Here is a 25,720-nt window from a genome sequence, read left to right as displayed (position 1 = left end):
CCAGCTATAAAATAACTAAGTCATTGGGATGTAATGTACAGCATGACAAGTATAGTTACTACTATATCACATATTTGAAAGTTGCTGAGAGAGTAGATCTTAAGTTCTCATCACAAGAAAATCGTGTAACTGTGTGGTGACAGATGTTAACTAGATTTATTGGGATCATTTCACAATACATTTTAAAACTATTTACATAACAATGCTTTTTATTATCATTTTTTTCCTTTTGGTTAAGAAATCTATATTAGATGCCTTAAAGAAGTTATAGGACCTTCAAAAAGTAAGCAATGCAACAATATCAATCTATCCTGGGAAGGGAAATGCTTTTAGCTAGTGAGTTAATTAAGAAGAAAACAAAATACAAAAGTGTTAGGATTTCCACAAGGAAACATATTTATTTGTTTCTTTAGAATTTGGCTCAGAACAATATTGACAAAAATATTTACATTAAAATAAATTAAGATGTAAATAAGTATATGTACTATATAGAATATATTAGCCTACGAGTTAAAAAAAAACTATGATTTAGTTTTAGATTTAGTACCATCCTTCATATATTTAGGTAGCAATGCAATTGTCTGGTGTATAAAGTGGTTAGAGATTTCACCAAGGAACAATTGATGCCCCGTCAAAGTATAGCATCTTGCCCCAGACACTGATGGCTGAGCAAACTAACTTCCATCCCAGGAATCACTGTGGAATGTTTCAACAGTAACGACCACGTGGTCGAGTTCTAGGCATCAGACAACCTATCTTTTCACATTAACCCACCAGGAAGGAATTAGCCGATTCCTTCATTTTATTTTATATGCTTCTACCGAAACAATATATTGTAGAAACCTTCATGTTTTCCTAAAATAATAAAAGTCTGGGAAATGTATTCATACGCTTTTTTAGATCGTCCGAAAGTACCCATAAAACCTATCACTAGTCCAAATACTGTACCAGCAAAATTTACACAGCATAGAGGAATATTTGATTAAATCAAGTCATTACTAACGAAATATTCTTATTAAAGCTTTTGGTAACCTACAGTAAATTAGACTATATTTGCATTTTGAACGTTTTTGATATGAGAGGTTATATGGCTTAACAGAAAAAGCACAGAGGGACCTGGGATCAAACCCTGTCTCTAAGACACTAGCCACATAGCTTTAGGTATGCTTATACACTAAGGCGTAGTTTGGGGTTCTATAAAATGGGAATTAAAACATCTATGTCACAGTTTATGAGACGTTAGAATAATGTATATGAGGCACCTAGTTTGGAGCCTGACACACAGTAGGCACTTAATAAATGGTGGCTATTGGTATTTCTTCCAGGTTGTAATTGGCAGCAAGAATCTTGGCCTTTGTACCTTGACAGGAATGAAAGCATGGAATCTTATTTAGCTGAAATCTAGATTCACAGATGTGGGTTCTAGGTATGACACAAACACTGCCTTCACAGACACTCCAGGGTCGTATTCAACATAGTGTGAAAAGTTACTGAGGGAGAGGTGTCTGCTGGTCAGGAGCAAAGATCCTTTTGGGATGGTTAGTCTCCTTTCAGAGGCTGTAAGTCCTAGTGGCTTCTGAGCTGTCCTTAAGAAGATAAGGACCAGGTCATTAAGGCCACTGTCATCAGATCCCTGGTCTAAAGTTGCTCGAGGTTCTGAGAGAGTAATGACTAACTTTTGTGGGTCACAGATACGTCCAGTATCACGATTGTGGTAGTAGTTTCATGGGTAAATACATATATTGAAGCTTATCAATTTGTGTACTTTAAAAAATGCCTCAATATAGCTGTTTTAAAAAGAATTTACTGAAGCCTTTCCTAGTGAGATTTCCTTCTATCCCCTGACTGGATCCCTTTCTGCAAACTAAGTTTAGGGTCAGAGGAGGAAGGATTAAAAATCCAAACTCTAGTATCAAGGTCACGTCCCAAGCAATACCTGCCAGTCTGAGTGGTGCATCTAGAAAGCAGAGGCCTACGGCTTCCTCTTCTAGTGTAGCTTCTTGGCACAAAAAACTGACTGGTACTCAGGGTTTGAGCTGAAGTGACCCAAGAAAGAGGATCTACAAAAATGGGGGTTGGGAAAAGTGACTTGGGAAGAGGAGACTAAAAGCAAAATCTTCTCTGCCAATGTCACCTGCCAAAACCAAATTGAAATACCAAATTTGCTTTTTAAGAAATACTCGTTGGGCCAGTGGACTCTCAACCACAAGGTTGCCAGTTCAATTCCTCGAGTCCCGCAAGGGATGGTGGGCTCTGCCCCCTGCAACTAAGATTGAACACAGCACCTTGAGCTGAGCTGCCTCCCGGATGGCTCAGTTGTTGGTTGGAGCGTGGGGTCTCAACCACAAGGTTGCCAGTTCAATTCCTCGACTCCCACAAGGGATGGTGGGCAGCGCCCCCTGCAACTAAGATTGAACATGGCACCTTGAGCTGAGCTGCCGCTGAGCTCCTGGATGGCTCAGTTGGTTGGAGCATGTCCTTTCAACCACAAGGTTGCCGGTTGGACTCCCGCAAGGGATGGTGGGCTGTGCCCCCTGCAACGAGAAAACGGCAACTGGACCTGGAGCTGAGCTGCGCCCTGCACAACTAAGACTGAAACAACAACTTGAAGCTGAACAAAACCCTCCACAACTAAGATTGAAAGGACAACAACTTGACTTGGAAAAAAGTCCTGAAGTACACACTGTTCCCCAATAAAGTCCTGTAAAAAAAAATACTCGTCTAAAAGACAACCTGATTCCTTGAAGGAGCGCTCGCTCGGGCCGTGCCCACTCCTGGGAGGCCTAGTAGATCCTGCGAGTCGTGTAGTCCAGGACCATGCTGGCAGCACCCAGCAGGGCAGGGTCCACCAAATCCGAAACCACCACGTCCACGTCCTGCACTGAGGACAAAGCCTGCTGGCGGATGACGTCTTTGACCGTGTGGATATAGTGACTGGCCAGGACTCCAGAGAGGATCACAAGGGAAGGATTCATAGTATGGAGGATGTTCACAACCCCAAGACCCAGCGCCGTTCCAGCTACGGGAAAACAAACAGGAAGTTTCGGTGGGAGAGCCAAATCACAGACGCCCAAGAGGAAGGTAGAAAAGAGCCAGCAACCAGGAGCAGGTAGTACGTTCACACTACGTGACAGGAAGCCGTACCTTTAAAACTGTTCACGATTTATTCTTAGTATGAGAAAATGATCATGGGATACTTTGAAATGAAAAGAGCTGGGTATAAATTTGTGTACTACATGATCTCAACTATGTAAAAAATAGAAAGACTGGAAGGAAATGTTACTGGTTGCTATCTCTGAGCAGTAAAACTCAGAGGGACACTTTCTTACTCTCCTGTATTTCTCGAAGTTTCCTAGAAAATGAAGTCATAGTTTCTTCATACTTGTAAAATTAAACAAAAAAACCTGTTTAAGAAGGCAGTGCTGCCAAGTACCTTGAAAACAGTTCCTTTTTGCGCTCTCAGTAAGCCGGAAAGATACCTCTAAACAGCCAGCGCTGGTCCTGAGGGCAGCGTGGTGTGCGGGAGCCCTGGGCGCCGAGGGCCCGGTCCTGCGGCAGAGCTGCCAGGCGCCCACACTCACCTGTCCGCAGGATGCTCTGGGCCTTGGCATTGCCGAGTTTCGCAGCTTGGATGAGATGGAGGGCACCCACGGCTTCATCCTTAGGCACCGACATGCCTTCCACCAAGAGCAGGTCTTCTGTTGGCACAGAGATGAGGAGAAGCAGTCATTACTGAGCGGTGGCAGCGCTGTGGCGAGGCCAGTGTTTACCACTGCCGGTGGGCAGCAAGCCCCCAAGTGGGAAGACTGTTTTCTTTCCACAGTGGCAAAGCTTTTCATCATTTACAGATATCCACATACATCCCCCAGAGGCCTTTGCTGCTGGTTCTCCATCACCCAGGACTTCCCTGCCTGGAACAAGCCTCAACTCTGCCCGGAGCCTCCTACCCACCGCTCTTACTCCCTCACTTCTCACTTCCATATGAAGCAGAGTCCTTGAATTATCTGACTCCTCTGTCAGCATTCATCTCCTTCCTTAAGCAACCCAGATGCAACGTGGCATTGTTGCCAGTGCCTCATTCTCGGGCCGGGAGGCACAGCACTGAGGGGCAGACACAGACCTGGGCTCAGCTGCCAGCTCGGCCATTACTGGCCGCACACCCTGTCCACATCACGCCACCTCCATGTGTGCTGTTCTCTGTAAGGCTGGAGTAATACAGAAACCCCACCCGAGCAGGACTATTTTAGGGCTTACGTGAGATAACGGCCATAAAGGATGTAGTTAAGCGCGGGCCAGAGTAAATACTAACCAAACAGTAGGTATTTCTGTTGTTATCTATCATCCTTGTCTTTCTGACCCTCACTTTGCGGGTCACCAACCCAGGTCGAGCTGCCTCCTTCTCTATTATACTTGGGCTCTGATGGGAGAAAATCCGAATCGTGCAGACTGCTACCCACACACCAACCAGGCTCTCCGACCTTTGGGAGGCCCTCACAGCTGCCCTCTTCCATCCCTGCTCATTACTCTTCTGCTGAGCCTTCACCTCCTCAAACCCTGCCCTCCCACCCCCCACGACCAAGAGATTTCCGTATTTCTGCCCGCTCAGATAAAGCACAGCACCAGGCAGGAGTTCTCCTACTTGGCGGCCCCCACCTAGGAACCCGTCGGTATATGCACTTCGCTCCTTTTGCGCCCTGTGCCTGGGCTTTGTACCCATCTCTGCCCCCCTCTTACTGTAGGGACCAGTCCTTCTCTCGCGCATTCTCCATCTCTGCTTCCATTCCCACTGTCTCTTTCCATCATCACATGCTCACAAAGTCCATGTCCTCAAAGCACTTCTGCCCTCTACTCAGTGTAGTCAGTCTTCTGCGCCCCCCCCCCCCACTGAACTGAACTTTGAGACATGCATTTGCCCCCAAGGGAGCAAAACAGTCTTACTCTTTCTGTACAGACAGTATATAATCATAAACAGATAAACAACCTATCTGTGGTATTCAAGTTTCATGGGGTGAGATTAGGAAAAAACATCTCAACAGGCTCCTTGTGGGGGGGTAATAAAAACGAAGTTGAAAAACAGTTTCAGGGCTTCAAATGATGTCCTCATGGCCAAAGCCAGTGACCTTTTCTGAGTTTCTCTTACTCATAAGCAGTAAGTACTTGACACTGCCGACTACTGTACTGAAACACAGAAGCCCTTTTTGGCTTCTGTGACTGCCTTTTCCTGGTTTTCCTCCCTGCCCTCAAATGCTCATGTTTTGCTGGATTCCATTTTTCACTCGTGTCTCATTCCCAGTCTTAATCATAGGTTTTAACCACCAGCTCAATGCTGCCGATTCCCAAATCCCTCCTTCCAGTCTAGTCATCTCTCCTGCATATCAGACCCCTGTAGCTATTTGCCTTCTATGCATTCCCACCTGAATGTCCCAACCGTCACCTTCCCCCAAAACCTGTTCCTCCTCTTAGATTCCTAAATTCCTGCAGGTTCTGGCTTACCTCTTGCTCCGCTATACTCTGCCTAGCCCTTTATGCACCAACACCACTGTTTTACATGCTTGGAAGGGTTCCCTTTCTCATCCAAACTTGCCTCACTACCTCTGACTCGCGACCCTCCACCCCCCAGGTGGGGAGGGAACCCCCCGGTGCCCTTACAGGCAGCTATATTCTTGGCCATCTGCACTTGACACACTATATTAAAGGACTCCCTCATGCATTAGACTAGAAACCATCCTAACTTTTATAACATGTCCAGAAACAGCTTTAATTCCAATAGACCTTTCAGAGTTCAAAAACTGTAATACATTCATCCATTTAATTCTTCATTAAAATGTGTATTAAATACCCACACTGTGCTAGGGGCTAAGAAAACAAAAAGGAAAGAAATCTTCCCTGCTATCCTGGAGCTCGAGAGGACCCCTCCCCCCCCCCCCCCCCCCCCCCCCCACCACTGGAGAGGAAGAGTGTTATGTGGGTCAGGACCAAGAAGACTTGAGAGCTTCAGTATGTTTGAGCCCCACTTTTCCTCTAAGGAGTGAAAAGGTTAAAAGTTCCGGCTTTAGTGTTCAGCTCTTTTTGGAATATCTACTTTAAAGTACTTGTCTACCATTTGGCTATTTAATTCCTCAGGGGAAAGAAACCAACCATCATGTAGCTTTTTTGCTTCCCTCTGCAAGGCCATCCCAGAGGCATATGCTTCAATACATCCGTGACTTCCACAGGAACAGTCAGGCCCATCCAGAGACACAATGAGATGGCCAAGTTCTGCAGCACAGAAGGAGCTTCCATGGACCAGTTCATGCTGATGGATGATTCCCCCGCCAATTCCTAGGGTGAGAGACAACGATCATTGAGGTGGCTCTTCGCTTGAAACAGAAAACAAACATGGCAAAGCCTCAGCTGTTTAGCGAAGCTTTGCAATGCGAGGTTCTATATGATGCCCCTTTCCTAGAGAGCTGAAACTCACTGAGTACCTAAACTTTTTTGGAATCATTTTGGATGGAAATAATGTTAGCAGATCTCTGATACCCACATCTGCTTGGCTCACTGTGGTTCCCACCACAGCTGTAGCAGACAGTTCAGACTCACCTGGTGACGACAGTATACACCTCAAGCACACACTGCCCACTGTTCTCACCAAGGCGTTCACCACTGATGCAAACGCTTAGTCACACACGCACAGTGCCCGCGGCAACCCTCAACCAAGGCAGGACGGCAGCCAGCAGATCCAAGTGCACAATTCTGGATGGCTTTCTGCAGGCTTCCTGGGAGGTGCTGGTCGATCTCAGCCCCCACTGCCCTCAGACAGCTTCGTAACGTATCCTCTGACGGCTCTTCTACTCTGTTCTATTCTACACTTCCCATTCCCTCACTCCTGCTTCTCAGGATCACCTCCAAAATAAAATACCCACATCTAAATCTTGTCTAAGACTCTGCTTTAGGGTCAGGCAATCTTTCGAAGGTGGTATTATTATACGCCACCTGCATTCTTAAACAGAGAATATGAAATATGATTTTGCCTCTTCTTAATGCCATCATGTCTAAAACTCTATGCTTCAGTAATTGTGAAATCAGTGACTGTCTTGTTATGGAGTTCAGGAGTTGCTAAGGAGCAAAGGGCGTTCTGTCACCTTAGAAGGCTCTGCTTTTTAGAGTTGTCCTGCCATCTATTACTTCTTATGGCACCTACTCAACCACCACCCCTCTACTTTGCAGCTTATGAACTACTCTGAGCTACACAAGACAGCCAAACTTGCTAAAACTGTGTGTGTCTTAAGAAGTGCGTGAGCTTCAAGGGGAGGTAGTATAACGTCAAGTTTAAGAGCACACAAGTTTTGAAGTTAGATGTATCTGGGATCAAATGCTGGCTTGACCACTTACTGAGTTTATTTCCTTATTTAAAAAACAAATTGGTCCAATATATGGTGATGGAAAGAGAACTGACTCTGGGTGGTGATCACACAATGGGATTTACAGATCATGTAATACAGAATTGTACACCTGAAATCTATGTAACTTTACTAACCATTGTCACCCCAATAAACTTTAATTAAAACAACAAACAAACAATAAATTGGAACATCAGCAGAAAGGGCAGAGTAGGGAACTCCAAAAGTCCATCCTTCCACTAAAGCAATGAATAAGCTGGCAAAAACTGTCAGAATCAACTTTTTTGGAACTCTGGAAACCAAAAGTTTGCAACAACCAGAGGTATGCTTAAGAGAAAATAACTGAATATTAGTAAGAGAGCTTTATGGCTTTTTCTGGTCCTATTACCCCCCGTTCCCCCAATAAATTGGCAGGGCCTTGAAAGACAACTCACATTCCCAGTACAGATGGCAGTACTGGAGGGAGCTAAACGACTTATCTCAAAGAAATGTGGTGCTTTGTTTTGACCAGCTCAGTGGATCCTGGACGGCCAGCTCAAAGGGCTTGCCTTTATCTCACCTAACTCAGAAGACTCCCAGGGCTCAGGGGGCATTTATCAAAAACATTTCAAGGCAAAATATATTTATTAGTCTGCTGCTTAGGGCAACTGATAACGGTTGGGGCAAACAATATACTAACCAAAAGGACTGGGAGGAAGAGTTGGGGAAAGAGAAGCTTTGGGGAATAAGGGCTTTGCATAGCTCTAACAAGTTCCTGAGAATTTAAAAAGCCACACGCATGCTCAGTGCCAGGCACATGCTCAGAAAAGACCTGAGCAGACCCTCTGCTCTCACGTGTGGCTCACCTTCAAGCTCCACTCAACAGGCTAAAGCAGAGTTGTAAACTGCCTGGCTGAGTATTAGAGGTGTGTGTGTCCCAGCACAAACTCTAGTTCCTGAAGCAGCCTTCTCTTATTCCTCTTACCTGTGCCTGTGATAAGTGTCACAAAGTTTTCCAGGCCCTTGCCTTGGCCAAATTTCCTTTCCGCCATGGCGGCACAGTTGCCATCATTGTCTACCCACACGGGGAGATGCAAAGTGTCAGATAGGGGGGTCCTGAGGTCCACAGAGTTCCATTCTTGAATCAGTTTGGTTGAATGCAGCACAATTCCTTCCCGAGGATTTACACGGCCACCTGTGGATATACCTGAGCTCCCCCACAAACACAAGGAAAATAATTCTAATTAACAATTAAGTGTCCCAACTGTCTGGGCTTGGAACACAAATGAATTCACCCAAGATCTCCAAAAACAAACATTACCAAGACTGCAAGGACATGTCAAGCAGTTCTGAGCTAAATGCGGAGCTCCCAGATTTACAGTGCCATCAGCTTCTCCCATAATGCCTGTGGTGTCCTGGGAAGACCCACTGCTTAGGGCCCACAGACAGGACCTAGAGCCATCTACACACAGGGCTCAGTCATGCATCAGAACTCAGTAAATTTTGCACATTAAGATGAACATTTCTTGGATATGTGATTCCCAATCTTACCTACTCCCAAAATTCTGCAGTTCAGTTTTACAGCTTCTGCTGCAGCTTCTACACACATCTGTAGGATTAAATTAATCCTCTCTTCATAGGTTTTAGGATTGAACTGAGTGTACTTCTTAATTATTTCACCCTACAAGAGAAAAACACAAAATCCGTCCTCACTGGTCTAAACTAAGAAGCATACGAGAATGTTTCTAGTTTCACCTTCCTCCCATACTTTCAAAAAATCAGTTACTGATATGAGATACAAAGTGAACACCTGAGGAGTTCCTTTACCTTCATGCTGACGATTGCAACTCGGAGGTTCGTCCCACCAAGATCAACAGCCAAGGCACTCAGAGTTTCAAGAATATGGTCAATGTCTTGAGAGATATTCTCCTTCACAGGAGGAAAGCAGAATTTCTTTTGTAGTGGTTCTTGAAGATCGATAGATTTGAGAAACTTCAAAATCCTTGGAACAGCATTTCCATCCCCATATATCTTTGAACTGCAATATCCAAAAAGTCAATTAAATTCAATGCTTTTCTCCTACATGAAATAACACTGAGGACATGGTAGTACTAGAATCGGAGACTGGAGGTAATAGTTTGGACTTCTTCCTTTTAAAAACACAACATCTGCATCTCTTCAGCAACATAGTAACTAAGTAGCTTGGTATCACCAATGCAATGTCTAATTCCACTATTGATTGAAATATAACTATTTCCAGCCTGAGATACCATTAAAAAATGGCTATATCATCAAAGAAAAATTATCTTTGGTAAGCTAATTTCAAAATATAGCATAGTTTGAGACAATGAATTCTTTTTTTTGGTTTTGTTTTTAGTTTTTATCTTTACATTTGTGGGGGGGAAGTTATTTTCAGGAAAAAACAAATACGGGAAAATATCATTAATTTGAAATACAAAGGAGGACAGTCTAAAATACTGAACTAGACTATTTTCAAAGAAAATCAATTACATTACTTTCTAATACTTATGGAAATTCAAAGTAGGCTAAAGAAGTATTTCCTAGAAGAAGGGCTCTGTTAATTAACTGAGACAAATAAATAAAATTTTCTCCATCGGAACCCTTGGTCCAGTAATAGGGGGTATATTAGCAAGCTCTGTCTTACCAGCAGCTAGGGACTCCTGGTGATGGAGAATGAGAGCTCTGCTGGGATGATTAAACAGTGATCTCAGCTTGAAAATGGTGCCCGAGGCATCTCCCCTTTTAAATCACTTTTTTAAACAAGAGGGCATATACTCACCAAGGGTACTGTTTACCAAACTGAAGGTGCAGCGCTTGCAATATTTTGTCTTGGGTATCAGCATCCCGGACATGAAGGACATTCTCCCCTAGGTAAATGCAGTGACACAGTGCAATGATTCAGAAGTGGGAATACCCAAAAAATAAAGAAATTTAGCAGTGTGTCATGCTCATTGTTAGTCCTGAAACCTGGAGGACTTCAAGTAAGTTGTCTTCTTTTAGAGAAACGCCAACTTTTCTACTTTACACCTCTTAAAGCACTCTCAGCAAGATATGAAATACTTAAGAGCACTAGGGTCCTTTATTCCCAAAGAGAATAAATCAAGTTTTTGTATGTTTGCTGAAATAAATAAAGTAAATTAATCTAGTACCCACTTGTCACTCATCTAGTCTAGTATTTTCTTCCAATCTGCCCTCCCTTCCATCTACTCAGCCGGTTGTTCGATCAACTGATTAGGCCAAGTTGGTCAGTTAGTCAATTAGCCAGTCAGCTGTTCAGGCAGTCACTTTCTCTCCATATATTTTCTGACCAACGTGAAGGAGTCAGTACAGTGAACTTGCCATGTTTTTCAATAGACTTGGCTGAGAGGAGAAGAGCAGAAGTGTGGTAGCTGGAAAGAGGTGTGGGTCAAGGAAGGCGTTGTTTTGTATTGTTTTGATTTTAAGATATAGGCATGTTTAAATGATAAGGAAGCTAAAAATACATGGAAGAGAAAGGATGACTGATAGGTCCCTGAGAAGGCAGGAGGGGTGATTTAGAACATATTCTAGAAGGCTGAGCAGTGGACAGGCAAAAGACCCCACACCTCACACCCTGCAATGTAAAGAAGGTAAGAAGGAAAGGATGGATGAGCATGTGCTTATATAAATGTGGAGGCAGAAAGTGCAGGGACTGCTTTTGACACAAGGCCACATTGCCAAATCCAGTGTTCAATTCTCTGTTCACATCTTATTTGAACTCTAGGTAGCACTGAACACCATCTCCTGGAAACATTTTTTTCTGGGCTTTGATGATACCCTGCTCCTGGTTTTCCTTCGACCTCACTGGCAGTTTCTTTTCAGTCTTCCTTGATGGGCCTTCCCTCCTCACCAGAACTCTAAATGTTGAAGAGCTCCAGAGACTGGTCCTGGGCTCCATTCTCTTTCCTATTTATGTGTTTTCCCTGGGTGATCTCATTTAGTCCCTTGGTTTTAAACACCATCTTTGGCAGTGTGCCATTATCCTCAATATCCTTTCTCTGTACTAATAACAATTTTTAGATGGGCATTTGACTACCCAGCTAAAGAGTCTGTTCTTCAGCTTCCCTTGCAGCTAGACGTGGCCATGTGACTGCGTTCTGATTGGATATGTGAAGAAATATTGCAACTTCCAGGCTGCACTTTTAAAGGAAGGGACATCTTCTCCTTCCCCCCTTCCCAATGGCTAACATGTACACTTGATAGCAAACTGATGTGGATAAAAGTGGACTTGACAGCAAGACAGATGAAGGCTGAGTCTCTGAGGACTTTGGAGCTGCCATACCAGTAAGAAACAAAATCTAATTTACTTAAGACACTATTATTTTGGGTCTCTCTGATACAGCAGCTGAACTGATTTCCTAGTTAAATACCATCTATATGCCAATTACTCTCAAATTTGCTTCTTCAACTCTAACTCTCCCTAGAACTATCTAGCTGCTTACCTGCCATCTCTATTTTGATGCCTAATAGTCACCTCAAACTTAACAAGGCCACTAGAGAATTCTTAATTCCACCCCCTCCCAAATCTGCTCCTCCCTCAGTGTCCCCATATCAAGAAAGAGTACCCCCACGTCTCAATTCAAAAATCTAGGAGTTATTACTTCCTTCCTTCCACTACTCACATCCAACCAGCAGCAAGTATTATGACAAACCCCAAATCTAACTTTTCTCCATCTCTACTACGACCACGTAGTCCAAGCCACTGTCATCTCTCATCTGCACTGAACTAACTTCTCAACTAGTGTCCCTGCTTCCACTCACGCCCCACATTCCACTCGCCATACAGCAGCCAGAGTGATGGTTCCAAAATGCAAGTCATACCGTGCCATCCTCTCTTTTAAATGGCTTCTCATCTTACTTAGAAAAAATTCCCAACTATCTACCCTGGCTTCGGGCTGCCTTCCTCTAACGTCATCTGGATCACCTTCCTCTTGCCCACTGCTCTGCAACTACACCAACCCTACTGTTTCTCAAGTGCATCAAGCTTCTTCCTACCTTAGGGTCTTCACAATGGCTTTTCCCTCTGCTTGTCCCCGATCCTCACACCGCTGATTCCTTGTCATTCAGATCTCAGCTTAAGTGTCATCTCCTAAAAGAGGCCTTCCCTTATCCAATGTAATGTAGCCCGTCACATATATTATCTTGCATTACATCTGCACAGTGCACGGAAATCCTGATTTTTTTTTTCTTTTCTTTTTTTTTTTCAGTCTATCATCTATCTCCTGTCCCACTAGAATGGAAGTTACATTAGAGCTCAGTCCTTTTTAAATGATTTTGCTGCTGAATCCCAGTGCCTAGCACATAGTAGGTGCTTATTAAACATTTCTTAATGAATGAATGAAGTTGAAAGAATTTTCATCTGATGGCTTCTATTTTTCTCTGTGAAGTAGGGAGCAAAGTAATACTTTGGGGATGAAAGGGGACGGTCTAAAAGATAATAGAAAGTTTGGGTGGCAGTTATGAAGAATAGGAAAAAGAGCAGAGTTTGAACTAATCTTGTTCTGGTCCAATTCTTTCTCTATGAAGTACATGTATTTTTCCATTAGCTACAGAAATATATTTGCATGTGTACAGTATTAGAACTTGAACTAATGCTAATAACAGGATAAGTTCAGTTGTAATAATCCTCCTTATACTTCAGTTATTAAGGGGGTATCTTACTCAGAACTGACTAAAGGTACTGACTAAAGTGACTCTTGGGCCCAGAAAATGAAAGACTAGCATTTACATACTGATGACACATTCAACCACGTTCTCTCTTAAACACAGCCACCAAAGACCACAATTAACTAAGAAACTCTTAGCTCTAACCAATACTACAAAGACAATAAAAATGTAAGTAGAGCCCTAAAAAAATTTGGTAATCACTGTGTGCTATTTATGGATTTTAGGCTACAATAGTCATTAACCTCATTCACTCACTCGCTGATAAAAATGGATGCCGGCAAAGATACGTGCACACCTTGTAATAATTCGTATATATGTATTAAGCCGTCAGTTGTAATGTAAGCAAAGGTAAATACCTGTTTCTCTTCCAATCTGCCGTGTTCCTAGGTTGATCACAGGCGTTCCAAAAGCTCCTACCTCTCGTACCCCACAGCTGCTGTTCCCAATCATACAACCAGCGTGGGCAACCAGCTGTATAAACTGGTCAAATGGGACGTGTTTAACGGCACGGAAATTAGGATGATGCTCAATGCCCTTCTTCCGCATCACTCGCACCATCTCTTTGCTCCCTGTGAAAAAGAAAAAGACCAACTGGTACATGGCTAATGAGATAAAGAAACAGTTTTCATTGGCAAGTATAACCCCACTTAAAGAAATCTCCCCATAAAAACTCACAACAGTTATTAGGGAAATAGTAATTTTAATTACTGAGTGATGGATATCTACATGTCTGGTCAGCTCTCTGCTTCGTCTCATCTAGAAAGTTTAAACAGAAGTTGGGACTTTTCAAACAGCACTCAGCAAAACAAATACCTTTTATTAATGCCCAGCAAAGCCTTTACCTTAAACAATTCAGAGGCTCAAGACAGGTCAACAGTCTCTCTCTCTCAAGCTACAAGTTCTAAATGGAAAGGTACAGGCTCTCCACACCAAGCTGATCAGAGAGCCTCTGCCTCGGCTATGCTCACATTTACCCGAAAGACAGCTCAACAGGAAAGCACTCCCACTTACATGGACTAAGCTCCAAGAAAATACAGACAGATTCTGATACTGTGGCTGATATTTTAAATGCATGGTTTTAAAAGATGTTACAGATATAAGAGGGAACATTTAATGCCTCTCTGCCTGCCTCTCTGCTCACCCTTTCCTAGCTACCAGGGGAGGTCAAGTTGCTAATCTGGTTGGTCAGAAGGCAGAATAGCAACCACACTGCATTCCCCAGAGGGTAAGAGCCACTGATTTAACAGAAGCTGGGTATGCAGTGTTCTCTCCTTCTAACCTCTCTGTGGTGAGGCAGGCAATAGCCTCTGGGTCTACTCCTGAGTGCAGGCCTGGCCACTGCTCCCTGCAGAGCACACCAGTTGTTGCCTACAGTTATTGTGGTACATGCAATGCAAGAAGGTGCTACTTCCAAGGCTCTGATTTGGGCTCAGTTGAAGGCTTCTCTTTGGCCTTACGCCTAATCAACAGGTCCTAATCTTGTTTCTCAGCGAGCTCTACATTAGGGAGCTGGGCAGTAAGCCAGACAATAAAGTGATGCCTTGGTTCTTACTTCCCTCTTGTTCCTTATGTATATTTTATCAAAAACCCTGTGAGGAGGAGAGATGAGTGGTAGGTATGAATTCGGCATTCCTGGGACCCTTTACTTTCAGAGGGGGAAAATATCTCAAATCTAAAGTGTATACAATCAGGAAAGTATATTACAAACAGAATATCATTGACAATGAATATTGAAAGATATATAATTACATTACAAATATTTATACAAAACTTTAAAGGATTAGAAAATAATAAATACTAAGGTTTTTGAAATACTTGATAAATTCCCTGGACAAAATCTGTGTTGTGGGTTCTTAATTTTTTTTTTTCAATTAACACCCTACTTTCTTTCCCCTAATAGTAAAGATTATTCAAGAAACGCTAAGAGAGGGATTCTTTCAGAGTAAGATGGTAACATCTTAACATTGCAGAGGAGTCCTGCCTCCTTTACTAAAAATTGCCTAAGAGCTCAGCAGTGACTGGTGTCAGCTAATAATAACCAGTATTTGAAAATTCCTCAGTGTCAGGCCCTGCTCTGGCACTTGTCATTTATATCTCATATCCCCCTTAACATGGCTAAGGTGTCAGAAGCACCAAAGAACAATATCATCCACCAGGAAGTAGTTGATCAGCCAGGTCAGGCTTGAAGATCAAGTGGTTAGGGACTCGAGGTCTAACCTGTTTAAGCTCAGGGTGACGTTAAGGTATAGCTAACATAAATGAGAGAGCCAAAAACAACACTAGTGGCTATTTTACTGTGGTCAGTGGGGTCACTGTTTTCCTAAAGACACTCTTTCAACTTTTAAGGTTTATGTCTCTTGACTATTGCATTTTCTCATTGGTGGAAACTGTTAGAGATTTAAACATGAAACTAGAGAGAAGATTAGAGAGGTCTTTTTTTAGTATTTTTTTCCTATTGTCTATTAGACTTGACAAAAACATTACAAACTCTTTGATCTACTGCAAAATTGATGATCCTTTGAAAACTGGAATACATTTCAGAGCAGAGTGGCCTTCCCTGATAAAATGAGCAAGATAAGGCAGTCAAAACAAGACATAATAGAAACATAAAACTGGAAAAGGTAGGTGGCATACTTTCATTTTCAAGTTCAATTACCTGCATCAATATTTGGAAACAGAACTAGGGTCCGCTTGTTAAACGAGATAAGTGCATCCAAGGTTAACTCAAACATTTTAATGGAATGCTTAATGTCAGTGGTCACAGGGTGCTGCAGTGCAACAATGTAATCTTTAGCTTTTACATCATCACCTGTTTAAAGAAAAAGCACATTGCTCATTAGTGAAGAATCTTAAAGGAGAAAGAAGCAAATTCTAAAAATCAGACCCCACACAGTCTGTGCTTTTAAAAATTCTACAGAAAAAACAGTTTGTCACATTCTAAGCAGGGCAGCCAAATTAGGTTCAAATGATAAGAATTTAGAGCAACAAGTCCAAGGATTCAGCAAACTTAACATTTTACAAAGGGGCTTGCTACCACAAACAAAACATATAACTTTAAGTAGCAGAAATCAGAAACTGTTTTAAAATCCAAAATATTTCAAAGCAGTAGAAAAATGCAAATATTCCCACTTTTTAACTAGTGTTTCTAATGAATTATCAGCAATATTAATATGTTACAAATTAGGACATGTAGGGATTGTGAGTATTAAATACACTTCATATAACACATAGGTGCTTCCCCAGACCACCACCCACCAGATTCAACAAATGGCAAGTGTTTCTAACTCTGTTCACAGGACTAGAAAGGCTTCACTTATCACCATCCTGGGATCCCAAAAACAGTTCCTCAGCAAACATGTAAAATGTAAATGGTTCAGATGGGCAGTGCTATGCCAAATGACACAAAACATTCATCAACAGAGCCTGTATTATCCCATAAAACTGAAAATGAGCTCCATTTGTTTATTTTTAATGAAAGAATATTTTTCTTTGTGATATTAATTTTAATGATCAACTTTATCATGAAACTATAAATTTATCGTTAATTTCCAAAGTCAAATAGTAGCAGTTATTTTTTATGATTTCATGGTAACAGAGAATTTTTACTAAGAATCTTCAGTAATTATTTTATTTAAAAGACTATAGGCTCTAAAATTTTATTAAAAAAAATTATTGGTTCCAATATTATGTTCTAAACTCCGGGTCAGGGGAATATAATTACTATAATTTTGTACAAAGTAGGAAAAAGAACTAAAGACCTAAAATAATCTATCAGAAACAGAAATCTAGAATAATGAGATCAACATAAATTTAGGTAACTCACTAGATACAGATCAGAGCCATTAGAAACTATGGAGAGAGAAATAGCAATAAAAGGTGTCTGCACTGTAAAGGACTTGGAAATATTACGTATATGCTGCAATCTGACTACAGATACAAGTTGGTCCCACTGTAATGCATGTTTCTATAAAGTGAATTAGCTCATCTGTGACTGGTAAATAGAGGAATGATGTCAGCCTTTAATGCAGTAGTTGAGTTATTCATACATGATTCCCCACAGCTGAACACAAAGAACCTTAACGTAAATGTATGCAACAAGCTGTGGAGAAATAACAATACTTGTCACCGGGCCCCTTCACCCCACATTCTTTCTCTTGGTTCAGTGTGCCCATGTACTCTGTCTTGAGAACACTTTCGGGCTAAATCTCTCTGATCGTCGTGTTTTTGTTTTTTTGGTGGCAATTTTTCTTTGGGAGTGAGGATGTTATAGAGCTTCTGCAGTTCCGTGCACAGGTTCATACACAGCTATTGCTACAACTGATTGCTAAGGGGCACGTGGAAGGTGAAGAGGAAGAAAAATGCCAGCAGTTGACTCCATGAAAGCTTTCCACTTGTCATTTCTCTTCTCCTTTAAGTGTGATTAAGAAACATTTGTACCATTATAATGCAAAATAACCATATGATGCAGCAGGATTGGACTTTGTAATTTAGAGCTCTATTATGGTGCCATTTAAGCGTTTCTTCATAAAAGGATGGCAAGATAGCAAAATATTTTGTTTTTTAAAGAAAAAACAGGACAATGAGCTGGAGCCCTCTCCCCCTGGCAATAATACATTTTGTGCAAAGCTTGCCCCTGCTTCTCCACGTGCAACTTCTGACATTATCACTCTGCCTTTGTCTCCAGAACTCAGAAGCTTCATCCCTTCCACACAACCCTTTGCGTTCCAGTACCTTCATTTTGTTTCATGTTGTAAAGTTCTATATTTACTGTGGTATTTCTTTCATTATTGGGAATTTAACATGTTTATTTTAACTTTGCTAAATTTTTATTTGGACTGCTATTTATTAATGTTCTGGTTACAAAGCTGCGTGTTCTGAGTGGCCCACCCAATTCCTGGAAGCAGAGTGATAACATCAGAAGTTGCAGGTCGAGAAGCAGGTGCAGGCTTTGCACACAACGTAGTATTGCCAGAGTAGGTGGCTTGGGCTCATCGTTTTGTCCTCCCCCAGTCTCCCCCACTGGCTTACAAAAATCTACTTTTTGCTATTTTGTTATCCTTCTTTTCACAAAGAAACTGCTTAAGTGGTTCCCAATAGAACTGTAAGCTCTACAAGTACAATCTTGCTGCATTCTGCTTTACAAGGGTTATATTTCTATTCATTACAAGTGTTTCACATATACAAAGTTTTTCAGAATACATATGTAGCTAACAGCATAATCAGAACAGAATGCAAGAGTGTTTACTTAGAAGTATACAAAAAGGAGACTAAAGAGACAAGTTTGTTCCACCAGCGTTATCTAGACAGGTTCCCTGATAAGTACAAATCTGTCCAAGAATAAGAAATATATAGAATGGATTAACTTATGTAGTAGGAAAGCCTGACTCCTTTCCTGTACTAATGTGATCTGATTTAAAATATACACAATCACCAAAACAATTTACCTTCATTAACTTCATTATTCAGTAGTCTACCTCTTTAAAAAGGAGAGTCCCAAATACCTACATAGATGATTACTCATGATTTGTCCTCTAGATAGTACTCTCACTATAAATTAACCAAATGAAATTCTGTTTGTAAACCTCTTTTCTTTGCCTCTGATTAGCAAAAAGTAATTTCTAGGAAGCTAGATCATTGAACACTGAGGATTTCAGACCTTAAGGCTTATTTACAGAGATAACAAACTCTAATAGTACAACTATGACTTTTGCTTTTCAATAATAATCATCATAATCCCTTTTAATAAGTGCTTAAGGTTTAGTAACTGCTTTCAACATTCATTATCTCATCTGAGTATTTCAATAATCACGTAAGAATGGTGTTAAAATTAAAAATAAATTTTTCATTGTACTACAAAGCAAAATAAAGGAAAACAAAAACACCTGTAATCCTAACCAGAATCAAATACTATAAATGACTTGGTATACATACTTCCTTAAACTTCCCATTATGTTGTCGTTTTCATAAAAATGGCATATATATAAATTTTGTAGCTTGCTTTTTTGTCCCCTTTTGCTATGTCAGGATCTATCTCTGTAACTAAATACCCGTAACATTATATTTAATGGATTAAAATCATTCCATTGTATAAATATAACATAGATTTAAAAAATTCAATCCCTTAAGCCTATTTTACAGAAAAAGTCTGAGAGGTAAAGTCGTATCATAGGGCGAAGTCTATGAACTAAAACCTTAGCCTTCTGATTGCAGATGGAATATTCTATACACAGTCGTTTCTGGAAGGACGGAAACATACCCAACACTGACACACACAGCTGTCAGACTGAATACAGTCCGATCCGTACCTAACCACATCCGAATGATGCTCATGTAGTCTTTGTTCTTGGCAGACAGCAGTTTGTCATAGGAAGGGCAGCCCGCCAACAGGATGCGATCGTGGTCCTCACACATGGAGATCAGGTGTTGCTCTGCGCTTCGGGTGCAGCACACATGATAATGAGCCAGCTTCGTGATGGCGTGTCTGATAGAGTCGTCAATGGTCCCACTGACTTCCCCACCTTCAATATGAAGGATCCGGATGTTCATCAGGGCAGCAGAAGTAGCCAGAGCCAGGGCATCAAACCTGTCTCCGTGGACAATCATGATGTCAGGCTTCAGGCGATTAAGGACATCTGGCAGCTTCACGAGCGCCAGACCTACTGACTCCACCATGGCTGCCTCATCTTCCCCTCGAACAATCGTGTGAAGCCTGGTGTTAATGTCAAAATCATCTTGTTCAATCATGCGGTACGTATTTCTAAAGCAGGAGAGAAATAAAAATGTGATAGAATGTTCTTAAATATAGGGCCATAAGAGCATGAGAAAAGCAATCTAATATCAGTTCTGAAGGAAGAAATATTTTATAAAATGTCCTTGTTCAACAAATAAGTTGAAGTATAGCAGAAAAATTAAAAGTCCAGCCCATAAATGTATAGATCGCTTGGTAATCTGTCTACCTGCGTACCCTGTAGCCACCACCAGGTCAAGACATACACATCCAGTGTCTTGGAGGTCTGTCTCACTTGTGCTGCTCTCACTGAGTGCATGGAGGAAAACACGTCTGAGGGAGAATTTTTGTTAGGAAAAAAAGACCAAATTTTACAGTGGTCACGACTTTTTTCTTTCTTTTTATTTTTTATAAATTTATAAAAAGAAATGTGTTACTTAACAGAAAATAATGTTACTTATAAAAACAAAGCTCATTTAAAAAATAGTAGGGAACCAGGACACCCGTCATGTCACTATAATATAAATCGCTGAATGATGGAAATTATCATCCGAATTCTCTTTGTATGGTACCATTAATGGAGCATAATTCTGATTGGGGTGAAAATGTAGGTTTTACAGCATTAAATTGGCTGTGAAATGTAGTTTCAAGTCTGTTTCCTGCTTCAGTAAACAACAGCAATTCTCAATGCTTTAAAGTTTTCCTGTCACGAGATTTTAAAAGATATTTTTTTCCCCAAATATATAATACATTTATTATTTAAAATTTGGAAAATACTAGATTATCATCCATAACGTACCACTCAACAGTATCAGTGTTATCATTTTGATTTTCTTTCTAGCCATTTTATGCATAATATTTTAACATGGTTGAGAACACATTATACATACAATTTTGTAATCTACTTAATTCACTTAACACTATATTTTCTCAGATCATGAAGGATTCTTTACATACATCATTTTACATCATATGGATGCCCTAACAGGAATCTATTTTATAGATTCTGTTGGATTTTCTTATATAAGCCATGATGTTGCCTGTAAATAAAGACAATCTTTTTCTTTTAATGGAGGCAGAATGTAATTGAATACATATTTCAATTGAGCATAAATGATTCTTTATTAGCTGAAGGACCTGGATTTCAGTTCTATTTCTGATGGACAGCTCATGCAACATAGCTTTAATTCTGAGACTGTCTCTCCTACAGAATGTCCATACCTGACCATGAGTCTTTCAGGAGCCAGAATCAGAATCCCCTTGAAACAGCATCTCAAAAACAAAACAACGCTATGTTCCATAACACTAGATATACTTAAGAATGTGCTCAAGTATGAATTAAACCATAATGAGTTTATTTTTAAACTAAATTCTGTTTGGCCAAACATGTTTTAAGTATTTAGTTTGAACTGCTGCCAAATTTGAACATTTTCAAAAACCATGGGACTATAACAAAAGGAGGCCATCACTATAGTCTCTAAATGAGGTGGACTTGATCCAGTGCATTTGTCCCAGGTCCCTACATGGACCTCCTCACAGCAGTAGGTCCTCATGGGACCCATACCACCACAACCAATTCTCTTATTCATCTTTACTAATAGTACGTCTCCCCTTTTAAATAACCTGTCTCTAATTTGGAAGGATCATTCTTAGATGAAAATGAGTTCAATGATTTATCCATTTTTATTTGTTTTCTGATTCTTTACTTCTTTTCTTTGTGCTGTTGCATACTAAAAGTATAAAGAAACATGACCAGCAGCTCTCAAACTTAGCTTTCTCATCATCAGAGGGAATCTGATCCTTGAGGGATTTAAGTTTTCTCCGCAGCTTTTCCATTGCTGATAATCCCCCTACCATGTCTCTTCCAGCAGAAAACGCTCAGACAGCTGTGTACACACCAAATATCTTCTAGTGATGTCTTGAGATACAAAAGTTATGCACCATAATCATGTTCAAGACACCTATTCTATGGTAGAGTCAACTCGGCTTAAAACCTTCTGAATCCCTCCCAAGAAGACACTCCCACCTCCATAATTAGTTAGCATGTTTCACAGCCTTATTCTGAATTTTCCACTTTGTTTTTTATTTTTACTTTCTAGCAAGAGCAACTTCCTTTAATAATTAGGATATTAATCCTTCTGATTCTAAGTCATTTTAACCCCCTCTGAGTAACCGATTGGTATGAGACCCAGTCTTCACAATGTAATGAGCACCAGTTGCAGGGCACTCTGTTTGTGATAAGTTTGTGTGTGTGTGTGAGAGAGAGAGAAAGAGAAAGAGAGAGAGAGAGAGAGAGAGAGAGAGAGAGAGAGAGAGAGAGAGAGAGAGATGCATGCGTGTGCACGCACACACAGACAGTACAGATTTTGGCACGCATGACTTTAAAATTCCCAAGCAATCCTGCAGTGCCAAGTCCTGGAGTCATGAAGTAATGTGCAATTCTAAGCATGAATTTGAATCCCATCTATTTGAGGTTAATGTAAGGGAGTGAGTCACTTAGCTAATGATTAAGCCAACTGTCAGACCAAAAACCAGCATTGTTCCAATCATGTTTTTCACATTTTTGTGGGGAAAACACCATAGAGCAAGCTTTCTCCACCTCAGTACTACTGACATTTTGGGCCGAGTAGATCCTTGTGGAGGGTCGATCTGTGCATTGTAGGATGTTTAGAAACACCCCTAGACTCTTAAAAATTGCTGAATAAATAAATTAACAAATGAATTTCTAAGTAGTCTGTTAGTATTTGATTTCCTTTTTTAGCTCAATTCTTAAGAGTATAAAAATGCTGTTTTTAAAAAAATATCCAAGTAGTTGAAGTAGGAAAGTTACTTTTTCTGTTGGTTTAATGTCTTCTTAAAATAGATAATACATTCATGTGGTTTAAAATTCAAGATATAAAAAGCTATACAGTGAAAAGGCTACCTTCTCACTTTTGTTTTCCAGTCATCCAATTCCTCTCCCCGGAAGCAACCAATTTCTTGTGTTAGAATGTACTTTAAGGGGCAGCCGGGTGGCTCAGTTGGTGAGAGCACAGTGCTCATAACACCAACGTCGCCATTTCAATTCCCACATGGGCCAGTGAGCTGCACTCTCCACAACTAGAGTGAAACAAGGGCTTGACTTGGAGCTGATGGGTCCTGGAAAAACACACTGTTCTCCAACATTCCCCAATTAAAAAAAAAAAAAAAAGAATGTACTTTAAACATACATTCCCATTAAGTACAAGTCAAATTTCCTATTTAAGTGTCACCAGAAAATACCACCTCTCCACCCTTAACTACTGTGAAGGGCAAATAAGAAATGTACCACAATTTCCTTGAGAGCATCTCTTCCACTAGTCTTCTGTCAATTTTCTCATAGAAGTAAAAGAATCCACTTAGACTTTCATCTCAGGTTCTAACTAAAATTTCTTTTCTATTTCATCCTATCTTTGTCCTATGTATGTAAGGAAACCCAAGTGGGTTTTCTTAGCCAGAATTCATTTCACATTTTTTAAATCTATGAATTTTTGAGCTAACCATAAATTTTTTCTCTAAGTATTTTGTTAAAAGAAATTGCTAAATTGGTTTTTGGAGGCAGGTTTTTATTTATTTGTTTTTGCTGTTATTATCTCATTTTTAAAGAACAGTCTGAAAAAGACAATTTTACTTTAACACAAGCTTCTTTCATATTTAATATTGTGTATTTTTGACCATCTTTGGAGGCTGCATTAACATTTTCATGCCACAAGGGTGCACTAAATGCCACTTTATTACATATAACAAAATGAATGTTCATCTTTGGTTTATATATTTTCTCTCAAGGATTTCCCAATTTGCATCTTTCATATTTCAGCTCCGATCAATAACAAACCTAACATCACCAAAATAAGTATCAATACAACATTCTACTTTATCTTGTAGGTCAATTAGATTTTTAAAATCGTGTTCCATATCCCCTACTTTATATACTATTGATCTCTATATACCAGTTTTAATGTAGAATTACCATTAGAACTCACAAAACAGATTACATGGAATCACATTATTATATCACACAATATATAAGTGGTATTTCTCCTGAATATAATAACATTAATAGCTGTCATTTATCAGGCATCTATTAGGCAGCATTACTGTAATGAATCCTTTATATCACTATCTCCATTTTTTTTCTTTTAAGGAGGGCGCAGCTCCCAGTGGCCCATACAGAGCTCGAACCCACAACCTTGGTGTTATCAGCACCACGTTCTAACCAACTGAGCTAACCCGCCACCTCTTCTATTCTTCACAATAACCTACAACATGGGTTTTTACTCCACCATAGGTTTTAAGGCCACATAAAAACTAAGTGGTAGAACTGGGATTTGAAGCTAGGTCCATGTGGTTCCTAGATCCAAGCTCCCTCCAGTACCCCATACAATAAAGAATATAAGATAATGCTTTCATCTTACCCATAGTCATCTATCAGGTGAGAGCCAAGTACCACCACGTCAAGTTCAAAGAACTCAGGCTCCGTTTTAATGCCAAACATGATCGGTGCAAGTTTAGAATAATCAGCCCGGTTGCAAGTGGCAACACAAACTCGAAGCTTTCGGTTATTCCCATTCTTCTCCATGACTTGTTTTTTTCTTTTTGAAAGGTCCTTAAAATAGAGTTCCTGAAATTGCAAAAATAAAAATTATTTATGGTCAGAATGGTAGGTCCTAGATAAAAAATACAACTTTGCAATTGTAAGGCCTTACCCACCATTTAGTATAGTGAGTCTTAACTTTATTTCACCCTCACTTCTGTGACACAGCCACTGGTATGTCCAGAGTTATGAAACTCCATGAGACTAACTATAACTCCACCCCTTTCTCTCACACTTAATATACTAGAATGCAATTAAGAAAGAGTGACAAATCAACTCCCACTTAAAAGGCAAGCAACGTCAGCTCTTTATTCTTAGTTAGAAACTACTTGCCATACCTCATAATTGATCCCAACATTACAGATTATTGAAAACGTTGAGAATTATTGATTTAGTTCAACTCCCTCGAACCAGCGACCTCAGCCTTAGGAGCACGGCGCTCCAACCACCTGAGCTACAAGGCTGCTGAATATCTTTCAAATCTCTCTCTTCTTCTCCATCCCCACCAGGACATCCCCTATTGGGATCCCTCATCTTAGTTCTAAACTATTATAACAGTTATCGAAGTGGTTTACCGGTCTCTAGCTTTTCCCTACCTCCCACAAATTTTCAGAGTGACCTTACCAAAGTTCATAAATCTGATTATCAGGATACACCACCTAGGGATAAAGTCCAAATTGCTGATTTGGACTTAGCCCAACCTTCTAACTATTTCTGCCCTAACTACAGTCACCCTTACTCTGTGCCAAAGCCATACCGAACTGCCTGCAGTTCCATCAGTGAGTCTCCATATCTGTACCTTTCTAGATGCAAGTACCTACACCTAAAACTTCCTTTCCCTCTTGCCTCAACTCTTCTTCATCCTTCAAACTCAGCCTCAGTGTCACCTCTTCTGGAAAGCTTCACATAACCTCATTCCTCATCACCCCACCCCTTATTGCTGCCTGCCTCTGAGCACTGTGGCCCTACCATACAGACATATACCGTTGCTCAACTCCTCTGCCCACCCATCCCTCCACCATTCTATATCCTCCATTCAAAAAGTAAAAATCAGGGGTTAAGGGATAAGAGATTATCTTTTATGGAGCTTTTTTTTTTTTTTTTTTTTAGATTTTTATTGGGGAAGGGGAACAGGACTTTATTGTGTACAGTATGTACTTCCAGGACTTTTTTCCAAGTCAAGTTGTCCTTTCAATCTTAGTTGCAGAGGGTGCCGTTCAGCTTTAAGTTGTCTTAGTTGGGGAGGTCGAAGCTCAGCTCCAGGTCCAGTTGCCGTTGCTAGTTGCAGGGGGCACAGCCCACCAACCCTTGCAG

General features: G+C 40.7%; 1 protein-coding gene across 3 annotated transcripts in view; it reads right to left on the bottom strand.

Moving 5' to 3' along the window:
• Window positions 1–372: 372 nt before the first annotated feature.
• The window catches only part of GNE (glucosamine (UDP-N-acetyl)-2-epimerase/N-acetylmannosamine kinase), a 38,425-nt gene continuing 13,077 nt past the window's right edge, over window positions 373–25,720 (bottom strand). For 2 of the 3 annotated variants that reach the window (XM_074330707.2, XM_019729094.3), the window contains exons 2-12: window positions 24,228–24,433; window positions 19,373–19,824; window positions 15,724–15,876; window positions 13,424–13,636; window positions 10,162–10,249; window positions 9,189–9,399; window positions 8,913–9,042; window positions 8,347–8,568; window positions 6,139–6,321; window positions 3,582–3,698; window positions 373–3,019 (exon numbers count right to left, since the gene is read on the bottom strand). In XM_074330707.2, the coding sequence (XP_074186808.2) occupies window positions 2,784–3,019; window positions 3,582–3,698; window positions 6,139–6,321; window positions 8,347–8,568; window positions 8,913–9,042; window positions 9,189–9,399; window positions 10,162–10,249; window positions 13,424–13,636; window positions 15,724–15,876; window positions 19,373–19,824; window positions 24,228–24,433 (2,211 nt within the window). In that variant the 3' untranslated portion in view covers window positions 373–2,783. Of the gene's footprint in view, window positions 3,020–3,581; window positions 3,699–6,138; window positions 6,322–8,346; window positions 8,569–8,912; window positions 9,043–9,188; window positions 9,400–10,161; window positions 10,250–13,423; window positions 13,637–15,723; window positions 15,877–19,372; window positions 19,825–24,227; window positions 24,434–24,522; window positions 24,545–25,720 lie in introns of those variants that run through there. The other variant, XM_074330708.2, reaches the window with a different exon arrangement.

This window comes from Rhinolophus sinicus, chromosome 16, assembly GCF_057876585.1.
Source record: "Rhinolophus sinicus isolate RSI-liver-muscle chromosome 16, RSI-T2T, whole genome shotgun sequence".
Lineage (NCBI taxonomy): Eukaryota > Metazoa > Chordata > Mammalia > Chiroptera > Rhinolophidae > Rhinolophus > Rhinolophus sinicus.
The sequence above is the reverse complement of the archived record's forward strand: the minus strand, read 5'-3'. Positions and strand labels throughout refer to the sequence as shown.